The sequence below is a fragment of the Garra rufa genome, chromosome 10, assembly GCF_049309525.1.
Source record: "Garra rufa chromosome 10, GarRuf1.0, whole genome shotgun sequence".
NCBI classification, from domain to species: Eukaryota; Metazoa; Chordata; class Actinopteri; order Cypriniformes; family Cyprinidae; genus Garra; species Garra rufa.
In genome coordinates, this window is record NC_133370.1 from 16,314,902 (window position 1) to 16,329,757 (window position 14,856).

Genomic DNA, 14,856 nt, shown 5'->3' on the forward strand with positions numbered 1-14,856 from the left:
CAAGCAAATTAGACAACTGTTGACATAGAGTAAGAGAATAGAGCTATGACATAGCCACTATAGCTCTTGGAAGAATTTGTTGAGAAATGTTTGAGTTCATATTTAAACTTTGGCAATTTATCCAAGCCCAGTTTGAGGTATCGTTTAAATTTTGAAACTCTACAGGCAACACATAAAATTTCAAGGGTCTTTTGTTATGAACAATTCTGTGTAGCGGGAACTCAAGTATCAGTATCAATTTGCTGTCTAGGAGAAATAATTGAGATCTGATTTGTGATTTTCTTTCTAATAGGCAGGCGTCGTAACTTTAACAAGCTTTTTTATATATATGAAAAGACTCAAGATTGCTTATTGTATTGTTGCGTTGCTATATGCATTCTGGGTACAAGGAAAATACTACATTTACAATAAAAGGCCAGATCAGTTTTTAAAGACTGGGGGTCTATTATCTAGATCCTGTATTAAAATGGCAGCACAATACAGTAATAGACCATGTTTGGCAGGAAAAAAAACTCCCCCAAAAATATAAACCAAATGTAATTGCTCCAAACTTCTGTCACACCATCACACAAACTCATTATCACACCTGTTTAGATTGCTATGGGAAAATATCACAGATCAAAAGAGCAATTTGTCTTATGTTTAAAATGTAAGAGTGACAATTATAAGTCATTACATGATTATGTCTTGCATGAGGCATGCATTAGCAAAACACACACGTTCACACAATCAAGCCAAAGACACAGGGGATTGTAAGAATATACATAAATCATTTCATTAATGGCCTCTAACACACAAACACACACCTACACCCACACACACACTCACACTCACACCAGCAGTGGGGGAGGCTGTAAATGAAGTGACATGACATTAAAGGCAGCTGCATATACGATGGGACTCACTAAGGGAACAAAAGACTATGTGCAGACCAAATATACACATTTATTATCTGTTAATCACATTCATTAAAGCATTACACAACACTTGTTCTGGCCACCATTCTTTACAAAAAAAAAAAAAGTACTGTGGTGCTAAGTGAGTTTATATAAACTTTAAAAGTTCAGCTTTAGATGGACTAAACGAATAATGGCCAATAGAGGGTTTGCACTTCCAAAATTTGGTCAGTTATCTAGATGCGCAGCCATATTGGAGATACTCAGATCTAAACAGCAGCATGGATTACACAGTTAATGTACTACTGACTACGTTCTTCTGCTAATTTATTCTGTCTAAACCACGAAAAAAAAAACATGTGGAAGCTGTTGAATCATATAGATCAGGAAATGGCAAAATATTTTGACAAACTAAAGTTAATAAGTTAATAGGTGGTAAAGATATACAAGCAGTATTATTTAAGATATTAGCCTAATATTTCACCTACCTGACTGGAAATGATAAGAACAAACACAAATGTTGTCAAGATTCTTGTTTTGGAAATCCTGGTTCAGTTTGGCCAACCACAAACGCCTTTTGTTCCTCAGACAGTTTTTTGCACTCTTCTCCTCGATTTGTTTTAACTTTTGGCAGGCTATACTACTCCAAATGTTTTCTCCGGTCCGACCAATTAGTACAAGCCAAAACATGACAAAAATTGATCATTTTCACCAGCAATAATCAGCAAAATATGCACGTTTCATTCAGTTCAGTGACATTGTTTATGTTCAGTGCCGCCAATATGGCCGTTTGATGTTGTGAAAACACGCTTTTGGTTAATGTGGGCTCCAAAGCTCATTACTGCTGTCTTTTCTGAGGTGAATCACATTACGTGACTATTCACAAGCTATTTTACTGGTAGTATAAATGCTTTGAAGTAATATTTAACGTTTTCAAGTCTATTCGTTGTAGAACGTCAGCCTCCCAATAATTTGGAGAAAAAAGTAACACTGCATCTTACGGACATTTTCGGAAAAATTTGGTCAATCACATTCAAATAATAAATACAGAAATAATTTAATTCTTTGTTTAGGTCATAATTTTACGTTTGAAGAGTAAAGAGTAGAAAAATAAAAACTACAGTATGCATAAATGGCATTTGAAAAGTGTGGTAAAGGATGTGGTAAAAATGTTTATCGCAAAACATTAGAAAAAGAAACATTTATTGTGATATTCACAAAAAGGGAATGTATTACAGTGAATAAGTTGAATCCTTTAAATTGGAGACTTTACATATGTGACCATGGACCACAAAACCAGTCATAAGGTTAAATTTGACAAAACTGAGATATATGCATCATATGAAAGCTCAATAAATAAGCTTTCTATTGATATATGGTTTGTTAGGATATGACAATATTTGGCCGAGATACATCTATTTGAAAATCTGGAATCCGAAGGTGCAAAAAAATCAAAATACTGAGAAAATCACCTTTAAAGTGGTCCAAATTAAGTTCTTAACAATGCATATTACTAATCAAAAATTACATTTTGATATATTTATAGTAGGAATTTTACAAAAAAAATCTTCATGGAACATGATCTTGTAACGGGTGCGTGCAGGAGTTAACGAGACGGACGACAAGAATTACAAAATACAATATATTTAATATAAATCTTCGACTGGAACAAGGCAGGAACATCACACACATCTATTCAGACAAAAGGACCGACAAAGAACAGAACTCAAACACATGCTTATAAAGACAGACTAATTACGGGGACACAGGTGATACAGATGACATGGACTAAACCAAAGCAGACAGATTAACGGGGGAAGACAATGGGAGAAACCAAATACATGACATGACTAAGACATAAACTGACAGAACTGTAACATTACGCCCCCCTCCGGAAAGGCGCGTCCTCGCGCCGTAGAAAAAACGAAAAAACGAGAGGGGCGGAAAACCAGGAAAACAGAGTCAATAAGGGAGGGGGCTCCGGCGGAAGGCGCAACCCCCGGAGGAGGACCAGAACACAAGTCCAGGAAACAAAAAGGATAGTCCAAGGGGGCGACGACGGTGGGAGGAGCCAGGGAACACACAGGAGGGACCTGGAGCAGGGGAGCAGGACCCAGATCGCAGCCAGGATGACGGCCCACGGAGGAGCCGACGGAGGGAGGAGCCATGGTGGAGGACGGACCGCCGACTCCGTGGGGCCGACCGACAGAGGCAGAGCAGCTGGCAGAGGAACCCGAGGCGGAGATGGAGAGCCGAAGATCCAGGGCGACACCGCGGATCCGGAGGGCCAAGGCGGAACGGGCTCTGGCGGCCGAGGCGGAGACGGAGTCCCGGAGATCCGCGGCGGAGCCGGAGTGACAGAGGATGGAGGCTGTGCCCGCAGGAAGGAGGAGTCCCAAGGAGCCGGTGGGACGGCGTGACGAGGCGCAGCCGGAGGAGCAGAGTCCTGAGGATCCGATGGGGTGACGACTGACCAGGGCGGAGCCGGAAAGACGATGGAGCCCGGTGGAGCTGGTGGACCGACGGGCGACGGTGGAGAGGAGGGCGCTGAGAGCCGTGGTGGAGCCGCAGGGTCGGAGGACCGAGGTGGAGGTCTGGATTCGGAGGCTGGAGGCGGAGCTGAGGGAACCTCCAGCCTTGCCACCGAAGTGAGCAGGCATCCCTGCGGCGAGCCCACTGCAGAGATGGTGGGCTGAGGGTGAGCAAGGGGACTGACTGCTGACTTGGGGAACTTAGGACGGCTGGGCGGAACCAGCGGGGACTCAGGGCGGCTGGGCGGAACCAGCGGGGACTCAGGGCGGCTGGGCGGAACCAGCGGGAACCAGGCAGATTCGGACAGATGAGGGCGGGTGGGAGGGAAGTCAATGCGGGTCAGTGGCTCAGAGGAAAAGTCTATTAAATCCGGCGTGTCAATATCCACAGTCTCAGAAACAAAGTCAATTAGTTTATATTCCATAACTTCAGCAACGAAGTCAATTAAGTCCCCAGAGATATCCAGCTCACCCCCAGCGGAGTTGCAGTGGGCAGGGCTCTCCATTTCCCTCCCTAGCTCCACGTCGCAATCCACCGTCAGAGATGTAGAATCCGACTCACGCACCTGATCAGCCGGAGAGGACTCTGGCTCTGTCACTCGCGGCTCTAGTTCTGCATCCGCGGTGCGCTCGGGTTCCCGCTCTGCATGTCGGGGCGATGGTTGGCTGCTCTCTGGGTTGTGAGCGGGGCTGACGTCCTCCTCGATGAAATCGACAGTCCAGGAAGATCCATTGGACGCCAGCACCCACTCGACGAATCCGGCAAAGCTCTCTCGAGGACCCTCCCCGGACAGCTGCATCTTGATGTGGTCATTAAGTCCGTGGTGGAAGAACGTGCATAAGCAGCTGTCCGGGTAGTGAGTTGATGGAACGAGGAACAGAAAGTCTCTGGTGTGGTCCTCGAGAGAGCGTCTCCCCTGCTTCAGGAGAATGATGGCAACGTTGGGGTCATCCATGAGGAAAAAATATAAAACAAACACTGATACAAAAACGAAAAATAAACGCAGGGAGAGACGCCAGGTACACTTTTGTTGGTCGGTCCTTATGTAACGGGTGCGTGCAGGAGTTAACGAGACGGACGACAAGAATTACAAAATACAATATATTTAATATAAATCTTCGACTGGAACAAGGCAGGAACAAGTCAGGAACATCACACACATCTATTCAGACAAAAGGACCGACAAAGAACAGAACTCAAACACATGCTTATAAAGACAGACTAATTACGGGGACACAGGTGATACAGATGACATGGACTAAACCAAAGCAGACAGATTAACGGGGGAAGACAATGGGAGAAACCAAATACATGACATGACTAAGACATAAACTGACAGAACTGTAACAGATCTTTACTTAATTTCCTAATGATATTTGGCATAAAAGAAAAATCAATAATTTTGACCCATGCTGTATTTTTGGCTATTGCTACAAATATACCCCAGCGACTTAAGACTGGTTTTGTGGTCCAGGGTCACATATTTATTTGAAAAAATCAAATAAAAATCGCCCTTCCGAGACAACTTAGGCTAATGTAACATCATGAAGACTGATCTGGAAAGAAGTGTTCTAAATGTCTGGTAAGTTCAAAGATTTGAAAGTTCTGCGGTTGATGTATCTGTTCTCCTTGCGAGATTTGACACATTTCTCTGTCTAAAGTATTTTACTTGCTGACTGGTGTTCTGATGTGCTATACCCTGCCAGATTTTGCTACCTCCCATTGAAACATATGGTAGCATAATTCGACAGCGAAAAATGATACTTATCAGATTTTGCTTCCAGCATGATATTAATGTGGTGTAAGGCATTATTAATGCGTACACCTACCCCAACCCTAAACCTAACCTTACGGTATGAAAAATACAGTGAGGGTTGAATAATCTAGGGGCCGTGTATTAAATAGTTGTTAATCACAGTTAACACCTGCTAAAAGCCATATTTACGAGTAGACAGAAAAACACAAATACATATTCAAAGTTATGAGGAAACTAAATGACCAAATATTCAATAAAATGGAATAAATTCAAGAGTTGAAACTGAATGATTTAAACACTTGAATTAAACACTTTAAGACTCATGATTCAAATTCAGCATCCAAAAGCGTTATAGGTTAATGTGTGCTCCAACGCTTCATATTCTTGTCTTTTCTGAGGTAAATCACAGTTCTTGACTATTCACAAGCTGTTTTACTGATGGTATAAATGCTTGGAAATTATCATTTATAGCATGCCAGCCACCCAATATTGCAATAAGCGTTTTGTTACTTTTAATATAACACAAATCATCTCCTTTAAATTTGACCAGTTTTATCAGCAAATACAAACAATAAACTTGTTTTCCCGCTCTTTAATGTGGCATGATCTGTATTAGCCTCAGTTCAAGCCGCATGTGAATGAATCATTTCTACTAGTTACAGCATGAAATAGGCTAAACAGGAATAAATACCAGAAGACATGTTGAAAAAATTTGAACAAATAAAACAAATGTCTCATGTATAATCGATCAATCAGTGTTTGAAATGAATGTTTGAAAATAAAACAGCTTGTAAATAGCATAACAGTCATAAGATAACCTCAGAAATACCAAAACTATAAGCCAACATTGTTTTACTAATGACATACAGTAAATCAGTCAGTTAACTGTAACACTTTTGCAATTATTAACTTTACTCACGTAATATAGGCTAACAAATCTTTAATCTTCTAATTTTGACTTTATTAAAAAAATACTACAGTCCTAAAATGCTGCCATATTTACTAAATTACTTTATTCAAACCACAGAAAGGAAGTATAAAATACTAGGCCAGCAAAACAAGTAATCACGATTAATCGGATTTAAAATAAAAGCTTATGCGTGTACGTGTACCCTTATTATGTATATTGCTTATGTATATAGAAATACACACACATACATTATGTTAGATTTATATATATTATATTTATATTTATATATAATATAAATTAAATACAAGTATAAATATATATACATACAAATAATTTTAAATATATGCATGTGTGTATTTGAATATCCATAATAAATATACACAGTACAAACACATATAGTATGTAAACATAAACTTTTATTTTGAGTGCGATTAATCGCGATTAATCATTTTGCAGCCCCCCAAAAAACGACTCACTACTCACATGTTTGTTGTAATTCTTTTGGCAAATTCATCCACAATGGCTACTTTTGTTAGTCTTTTGATAATCTTTTTTGAGAAAACTAAAGTAAGTTTGATCCTCAAACATCACTGTAATCATTAATTGTGATAGTAATATATGCAACACACAACAATAAAAAAACATACTAAGACATACTGTCCCTGTTTTTTTTTTAAGTTGTACATAATCACAAGTGAGATTTTAGTGAGATTTTGAACACTGAACTAGAAAATGTCCTTGGTTTTCATTTCAGAAATCTGGTCACCTATATGTTAAATATAGCTATCATGTTACTCCAGAGTATTTAAAAGAGTAGCATGTGACGTCAAACATTGTAATACCATGCCACTGTTGTGTAAGTGCACAACACACACAAAAATCAACTACCCTAGTTAAAAATCACAAATTCCTTCTCGTAACTTTCACACACTCTGACACACGCTCGAGTGCTTCAAGTTGAACAGTGAAAAAAGTGAGTAACTCAAGCAGATGGCTGCAATCACAAGAAACCAGTAAACACCGGAAGATTCCTACAGTAATCAGCTTTTACAAGCTGATTTAGGTTTATGAGACAAGAAAGCGGTAAACAATTCATGTATCTTGTACCTAAAAACTTTCCCAACTAATCACAAAACTTTATCGACTTATCACACATTTTCTCAGTTTCACTTCATAATTACGAACGAGTCTGTCAGAGTGTGTAGGAGAGTGTGTTTATATTCTTCGTTTTTGTGTTCGTGTTTGTGGCGTTTTTGGTGTTAGAAGGAGGCCGAGGAGCATCATGAAGTATTTATAGATGTAAATTAGCTCCACTCTCTCAGCCCTTTCAGCGCTGCCTCATAATTGGTTTCTTTCCGTTGAAAGTCTCCTTAACAGCACATGAATGTTGTTATATCCTAATGAGGCAGATTAGAATTTTAGGTGTGTGTGTGTGTGTGTATGTGTGTACCTGGTATTCATCACGTTGTGGGGACCAAATGTCCCCACAAGGATAGGAATACCAGTAGATTTTGACCTTGTGGGGACATTTCTCAGGTCCCCATGAGGAAACAGGCTTATAAATCATGCACAATGAGTTTTTTTTGAGGAAGTAAAAGTGTGCACAATCTCCTGTGAGGGCTAGGTTTAGGTGTAGGGTAGGTGTAGGGTGATAGAAAGTACGGTTTGTACAGTATAAAAAACATTACGCCTATGGAATGTCCCCATAAAACATGTAAACCCAACATGTGTGTGTGTGTGTGTGTGTGTGTGTGTGTGTGTGTGTGTGTGTGTGTGTGAAAGAGGATGAACAAAGTGAGTCAGATGTGGATACAGGTGTGTCCCCCTTTTCTGTTCTCTTGTGTGTGTGTGTGTGTGTGTGTGTGTGTGTGTGTGTGTGTGGAGGGCTGGACTGTGTGTCAAGGGGGTGGCTGCATTAGGGGATGCTGTGCCTCAGAGCAGATGAGCAGAAGTGAGCCCACAGACTGCCAAGACTGATGCCTGATCAAGTAACTTTTTCCTTCTCTCCAGTGTTCAGTGCTGTGTGTGTCCTGTCTATTCTTCTGCACCTTTGTCAGCCCTTTGTAGATTGTTTTCTGACTTTTTGACAAGGACTTTGGACAATTAAATTTAGATCTATCTATCTATCTATCTACTATCTATTTATCTACATATATGTACCTACCTGTCTATTATACCAAATGCTACGTCAAACTTAAATATGATTACTAACAGAATTGCACTTATATTTCTTAAGAATTGCAGTAGGGTTACAGGGTTGGAATCAGATAAGTATTTATTATAAGATTCACATCCTACTGTCAGGATATGTAATACAGTTTTTACTTTATTTTAGCTGATCTTTATCATTGCAGGATTTTTTTTTTTTTTTTTTTTTTTTTTTTTGCTCTATGCTGAACTAGAAGGTTTCTTAATGAACTTTGTAAGTTCATCAAGATTTAATAGCGGTATGGATGTTCTGTTGGGGAGGTTAAAACATGGGCTTTAAATTGTGCTTGGAATATGTTCCTGTCACTGCCTCAGTGAGTAATTGGTCAGTGTAATTGCAAATGTCCATGCTAGGATGTATATCACATATTTAATGGGTGTATTTTGCTTGTTTGCACATTTTATTGGACTGGTTATCACGTCTTCCCATTGCTATATATTCTGTGAGATTGTGTTTTATTTTAAAGTGTAATTTAAGGTAAGTGTATTATTGCAAAGTTTTCCTTATTGTTTTTAGACGTGTGATATGTGACGCTGATTTGGCTGATGTGCAGTTTACTTGTGTTGAATTTTGAATTTGAAGATCAGGGTAAATTTAACTTAGTTTGTCTTCTGGGAAACATGCAAGTATCTCCTGTAGCTTCTGAAGGGCAGCACTAAATGAAAAATATATGATATTTAGGCAAAATAAGAAAAATGTACACATCTTCATTCTATTCAAAAGTTTTCACCCCTGGATCTTAATGCATTGTGTTCCTTCAGAAGCATCAGTGAGCGTTTGAACCTTCTGTAATAGTTGCATATGAGTCTCTCAGTTGTCTTTAGTGAGAAAAGATGGATCTCAAAAGCATACAGTCATTGTTGGAAAGGGTTCAAAAACACAAAAATGTTGAAAAACCAGAGAATTTCTGGGACCTGAAGGATTTTTCTGAAGAACAGCAGGCAGTTTAACGGTTCAGGACAAACAAGGGACTCATAAACAATTATCACAAAAAAACAACAACTTAAGAATCAAGTGTATGTAAACTTTTGAACAGGGTCATTTCTATAAATTCAACTATTATTTTCTCTTATGTGTCTCATATTATGACTATATGTAAACACCTTTTATTTGAATATTCAGGTCACTACTAAATAAAAAAACATGAATTGTGTTTGTTCCCTCTTATTTTGTTTTAATAATTACCATTTTGCAGATTCTGCAAGGTGTATGTAAACTTTTGACCTCAACCGTATATTTATCTCCATCCATTCTATTATTTTCTCTTCTGTCCTAGATATCAGCTGATTTCTACACAGTCCATCATGCCTGCCATTGTAAACCTACTCTTCAATACGGTCTCCACCAACACCACCATTTCGTTTTCTCTGGTGCTGCCTCTGGTCAGCATCCTCTCATTGCTGGTAGGGGTTGGAGGTCACCTACTCATGTGGTTGGTGTTGATGCGTAACCCACGGCGTCGTTCAAAGCCCAGTTCCGTCCTCCTTTTAAACCTCAGTTTTGCTGATCTGTGCGCTCTACTCACCCTGCCCTGTGTGCTACTGAGCGCTAGCTCTCAGAACTGGCAGCTGGGAGGGGGCGTTTGTGTGTTGTTGAGCTTCATGACCTCCCTGACTGCTGGAGTGGACATCTTCAGCCTGGCTGCCCTCTCTGTGCTGCGTTATCGAATAGTGGCTCCCTCGACGCGGCCTCCCGCCACCCCTGCGCAGGTGTGAGTATCTGAAGACAGTTGTAAAAAGGGGAAAATGTTATATATTTGTGAAAGAGATGGATACATCTTTTTATGTTTTATGTTATGCTTTTCTTTAGATAAAATGTAGGAATTATCATGCTACAGTGATGGAAACAAGCTCTATTTTCTTGAAAGTATATTAATATGGTACCTTGAGCACTTACAGATTTCCAAACTTACTAGATCTCAGTCCAATTCTCTATCTGTCTATTACTTTAAAATATTGCATCACTGGAAAAAATAATAACTTGATGTTGATTTACTAACCACTCCGGTCTGCATTTCCCAAAAGCATCGTAAACAGATAGAGGCCACTGATGCTAATGGTTTCTGCGATCTAACTAGGCTTACGATGCTTTTGGGAAATGCAGCTGTCAGTGAGTTTATTCAGTGAATGATCCGTCACACACTGATACAAATGATAACTTCTGGTTATTTTTGAATGATTCAGTAACAAGGACCGGCTCGTGAGAGTTATTTGTGTGTGAGGTATTACGCTGGTTTTGATTCACTAAAAGTATCGACTCATAAGAGTCATTTGTTCATGAATCGGAAAGCACAGGTCGCACAGCTCGGCTGAGTTCGCGTTAGAAGAAATGTTTAATAATTATTTCTAAGTATGAGAACTTTATTTCCTTCTCGAATTCAATTTGAGCTGGAAACTCAGGTAGCCTAAATATTACTTACGTTTGTAAATAATGACTTACGCTGACTTACTGACGCTGTAAAAGCAGGAGCTTTTTTAAGTGTACAGTGGTGGCCAAAATGATTAGAACACTAGTATTTTCACCAGCTAAAATTGTTTTAGGTCTATCTTTTGCTGTAGTGTGTTAGAAGGAAATATCAGTTTGCATTTCCAAACATTCGCCTTGCCAGTAATTGTAATAATCCAGTGAGATTTTTCATTGCACAAGCAGTCTGACAACAGCCAGTGCTTCACACAGAGATCTGGGCCCGTATTCACAAAACATCTTGAGGCTAAAAGTAGCTTATAACTTGCTGATTTAGGATAAAATCTTAAAAATTATGGGCATGTCAATCCTAAATTTAGGACTCCTACATTTCTGCTCTAAGAGTATTTCACAAAGCATTTTAGCACTAAAACTTTAGGAGAAAACTTTTTTGAAACATTAGGAGTAGTGAAAAGGACTCCTACATCACATAAGACCAAATCACAAACTAGGCCTATCCTCTCTGCTGAAAAAAAACAAAAAAACAATCATCACAGAAATTCTAACTGTTTCCACTACAAATACCATTACAAATATTACAACTATATCAACTTTTAACCATTATAATCATTAATAAATGGTTTCCTGTACGGTTTTTTGGGACATATTTCATTAGGATTTAGTGGTTTTAACAAGCCACCAATAAAAGGTGACCAATTATCAGTAGAGATTAACAGACATCATTACAGTTACTATTAAAACCAATACAATTTCTATTTTAACCAGTAAAAACATTTACAAATTTTGTAATAGTTTCCTTTTTTTAGCAGGGCTAAAATGGCTGTTGCCGGCTATCTGCCTTGGAACTTAAACATTTTAGGAACATGTTGCATTTATTGGCACATATATGTTTTCCCACACATCTTTTTTGGTTTTGGAGGATATCCATACTCCAAATTTTCCTTTGATTATATCCTTGTTTTCATTAACAGGTTGGGTAAAAAGCTGTTCTTGAGTCCAGTTTGGTTTTCTTTTATGTTTGCATGTCTTACTATCAGCCATGATTATTCTAGTCGGTCAATTAAAATGTTGTTTATTTGCATATCTGCTAATTGTTTATGAGAAGCACACATGTAAGAGGCTGACAATTAGCTGAACATATACTTGTTTAATTATTGACACTAATTGACATTAGTGGCAACATCTTTATTTTTAAACCTTTATTTGAATATGGCAACATAATATCGCCCTCTACAATATTTTATGAATAAATCTCTGACATCCATAGCAACGAGGTCAACCCGCCCCTTACTCTTAGTTTAAGACTTCTCTCTATTCCTTAGTAAAAGTTTGTCTCAGCAGCTTTGTGAATAGGTTTTAAGAGAAAACTCTCAGCTTAAAACTTTTACTGTTATTTAGGAGAACTGTTAGTGCTAAGATAAAATGTTTTGTGAATACGGGCCCAGATCTCATCATCATCCAGTCTGCTTGGAATGACATGAAGAAACAGAACAAACTAAGACAGACTAAATCCACAAGAAATGTGGCAATGTCTCCAAGATGCTTCAAGAAACCTACCTGCAAAGCTACTGTACTGTTAAAAGTTTTAGGCACTTGTGTAAAAATGCTGTAAAATCAGGATGCAGTCAAGAATAATGTCATAAATAGATTTACTTGATCAATTACCTTCTGTTAACTAAATGAAATCAACATTTAGTGTGACCATCCTTTGCGTTTAAAGCAGCTTTTGCCCTAGGTGCACATTTAGCCTGTTTCAGTTTGTTCTGTTTCTTCATGTCATTCCAGACAGACTGGATGATAATGAGATCAGATCTCTGTGTGGAGCACTGGCTGTTTTCAGACTTATTGTGCAAAGAAAAATCTGACTGGATTATTACAATTAATGACAAAATGAATGTTTGGAAATTGTGGACACACTATAGTAAAAGATAGAAATACCACTATATCAAAGTACTATAGTAATGTCATCAGGGATATAAAGAGGCGTAAAATATATTGAATTCTCTGTATCTGTCTCTCTGTTTGGCCCACAGAGCTGGCACCGTTGCTGTTATCTGGCTGGTTTCCATCGCCATGGCTCTACCTAAAGTCACGTACATCCAGTTTGACAGTGGCTGCACGTGGTCGGTGGGCCGCGGTCACTGGCTGGGCTTCCTCGTTCCGGCGTTTCTGGTGTATTACGTAGCTCCTCTACTCTGCATCGCCCTGCATTGTGGGCTCATCATCACACACCTGTACCGCTGCCGGGGCACTCTAGCCGCAGACCACCGAAATAAAAAAGCCACAGCCCTTCTCATCGGCTCCACGCTGGTGTTTGCCATCAGCTGGCTGCCTTATTACGTGCTGGAGTTTGTCAATGTTTTATCGCCGTCGCTTAATTCCGTCAGCTCGCCCGCAAGCCCCGCCGCCAGCTCCATCGCCCCGTCGCCGGCGTCAAGTACAGAGGTGTCTCTGCTGTGGGAGGTGACCTCGCTGTCTGCCATTCTTCTGATTTGTCTGGCACCTTGCTGGAACCCGCCACTCTACTTCCTGCTTTCTAAGCCAGCCCTGAGGCAACTGAGAGGGCTGCTACCCATCATGCACCAACACTGGAGAGCTGCTACCCTCCTGCAGCACATAGTGCCAAAACACGCTCCCACACAACCCCACTCACAGCCTGGGTCTCAACACGTTCCTCAGCACATACTAGCGGCAACGCACCCACAATGAGAACACGCGGTAAGGTACAGCACATACCTGCTTCACAGCAAAGCACACCCACACACAGGCACAAAGTACACACACACACGCCACACACACAATGACAGGTATTTTCTGCCAGAGCATCCTCATCCCTCTCATGCTGGCTGAGATTGTGAGTTGCTTAGTAACACTACAGAGAGGAACAGAAACATAAGACCATGGACCTCTGCATTTATGGCTCAGCATCACATTTTACAATGTTCCAGCACGCCAGCTGCTCTCATTCCCTTTCTCAAAATCTCTCACTCACACTAAAAACGTATCACGGCAGATTTTTATCACCAACTCGGTCACGCTCGCACACATTAGCGTGTTCTCGACGACATATGTGTTCATTTTTAATTCGCTTGTTTCTGATCGCTTGCGCGGTGAGTAATAGATTAGATTTGTGTGGGCAGGTACTGTATATCGGATAGATCGTCTATAAAGGCTAAATGTAGTGCATTCGAGTCTCGCTCGCTGATCATTGGTGTTATGAATCATCGATATGTGCTGTAATGAGTTTTCTGACAGTCACTGTCAGCCTTATGTGAAATGCAATGCACTGTGATTTTGGAAATGGGAAAAGTATATAAATATTTCCCATTAATGACAGAGGCACGGCTGAGAGAACTCAGCAGCTCTCAGAACTGTGTCACCTGCAGATGAGTCATCCTACTTCACAAGATTTTTTTTTTTCATTCTCTGCTAATATTGTAGCCAGTGTAATAAAATGTGGATCTGAATTGATCCGGCAATTTTTCTCCTTGATTTTCCATTCCCCATGCTCCTCCCTCCTAATCAGTTCATCTCTTTTGCCTGAACTGAACTGAGAGGAGGGATGAAAGAAAAGGATACAGTATACGGAGTTGAAAAAGAAGCACAAGTTTTTCGTCTAAAAAAAAAAGTATAGGCAGAATTGGTAATAGATGCTAATACAATGGTAATTTGATAAAACAAAACCATAATATTAGCATAGTACATATTCCAAAACCATGGTATAAGCATGATGCATTTATCAAAACCAGAGTAATCGTAGTTTTAGCTAGTGTTGTTAGGGCTGCCCCCTAATAGTCGACTAACCATTCTTGTTCGACCAAAATTATACTAGTCGCAGAAAAAAAAAATCCACAGGAAGTGGTGAAGTCACGCAGTCTGTGACGGACAGATTGTTAACCTCTGGTCTATGTGGTAATATAGTGCAGGACATCCAAACACTCACCTATCACCTTCATCAGCCTCATATATGGCTTTTCATCTAAAATGTGAGTAGTAGCAACTTTACATGGCAGCTCAGTCAAATGTTAACCTAGAAAAATGTGTGCTATTGAAGTGTCTGTGCCGCGTGTAGAAGCTGAACAGTAGCGTGCTCACCGCATGATAGATGGAGGTGCCGGTTCGGTCACTT

At 39.9% G+C, this 14,856-nt stretch overlaps 1 protein-coding gene across 1 annotated transcript; it reads left to right on the top strand.

The window, feature by feature from the left end:
• Positions 1 to 9,607: 9,607 nt before the first annotated feature.
• LOC141344495 (somatostatin receptor type 5) lies at positions 9,608 to 13,436 on the top strand. Its single transcript, XM_073849382.1, has 2 exons — positions 9,608 to 10,014; positions 12,761 to 13,436. The coding sequence occupies exons 1-2, from the start codon at positions 9,608 to 9,610 to the stop codon at positions 13,434 to 13,436; spliced, it is 1,083 nt and encodes a 360-aa protein (XP_073705483.1).
• The last annotated feature ends 1,420 nt before the right edge of the window (positions 13,437 to 14,856 follow it).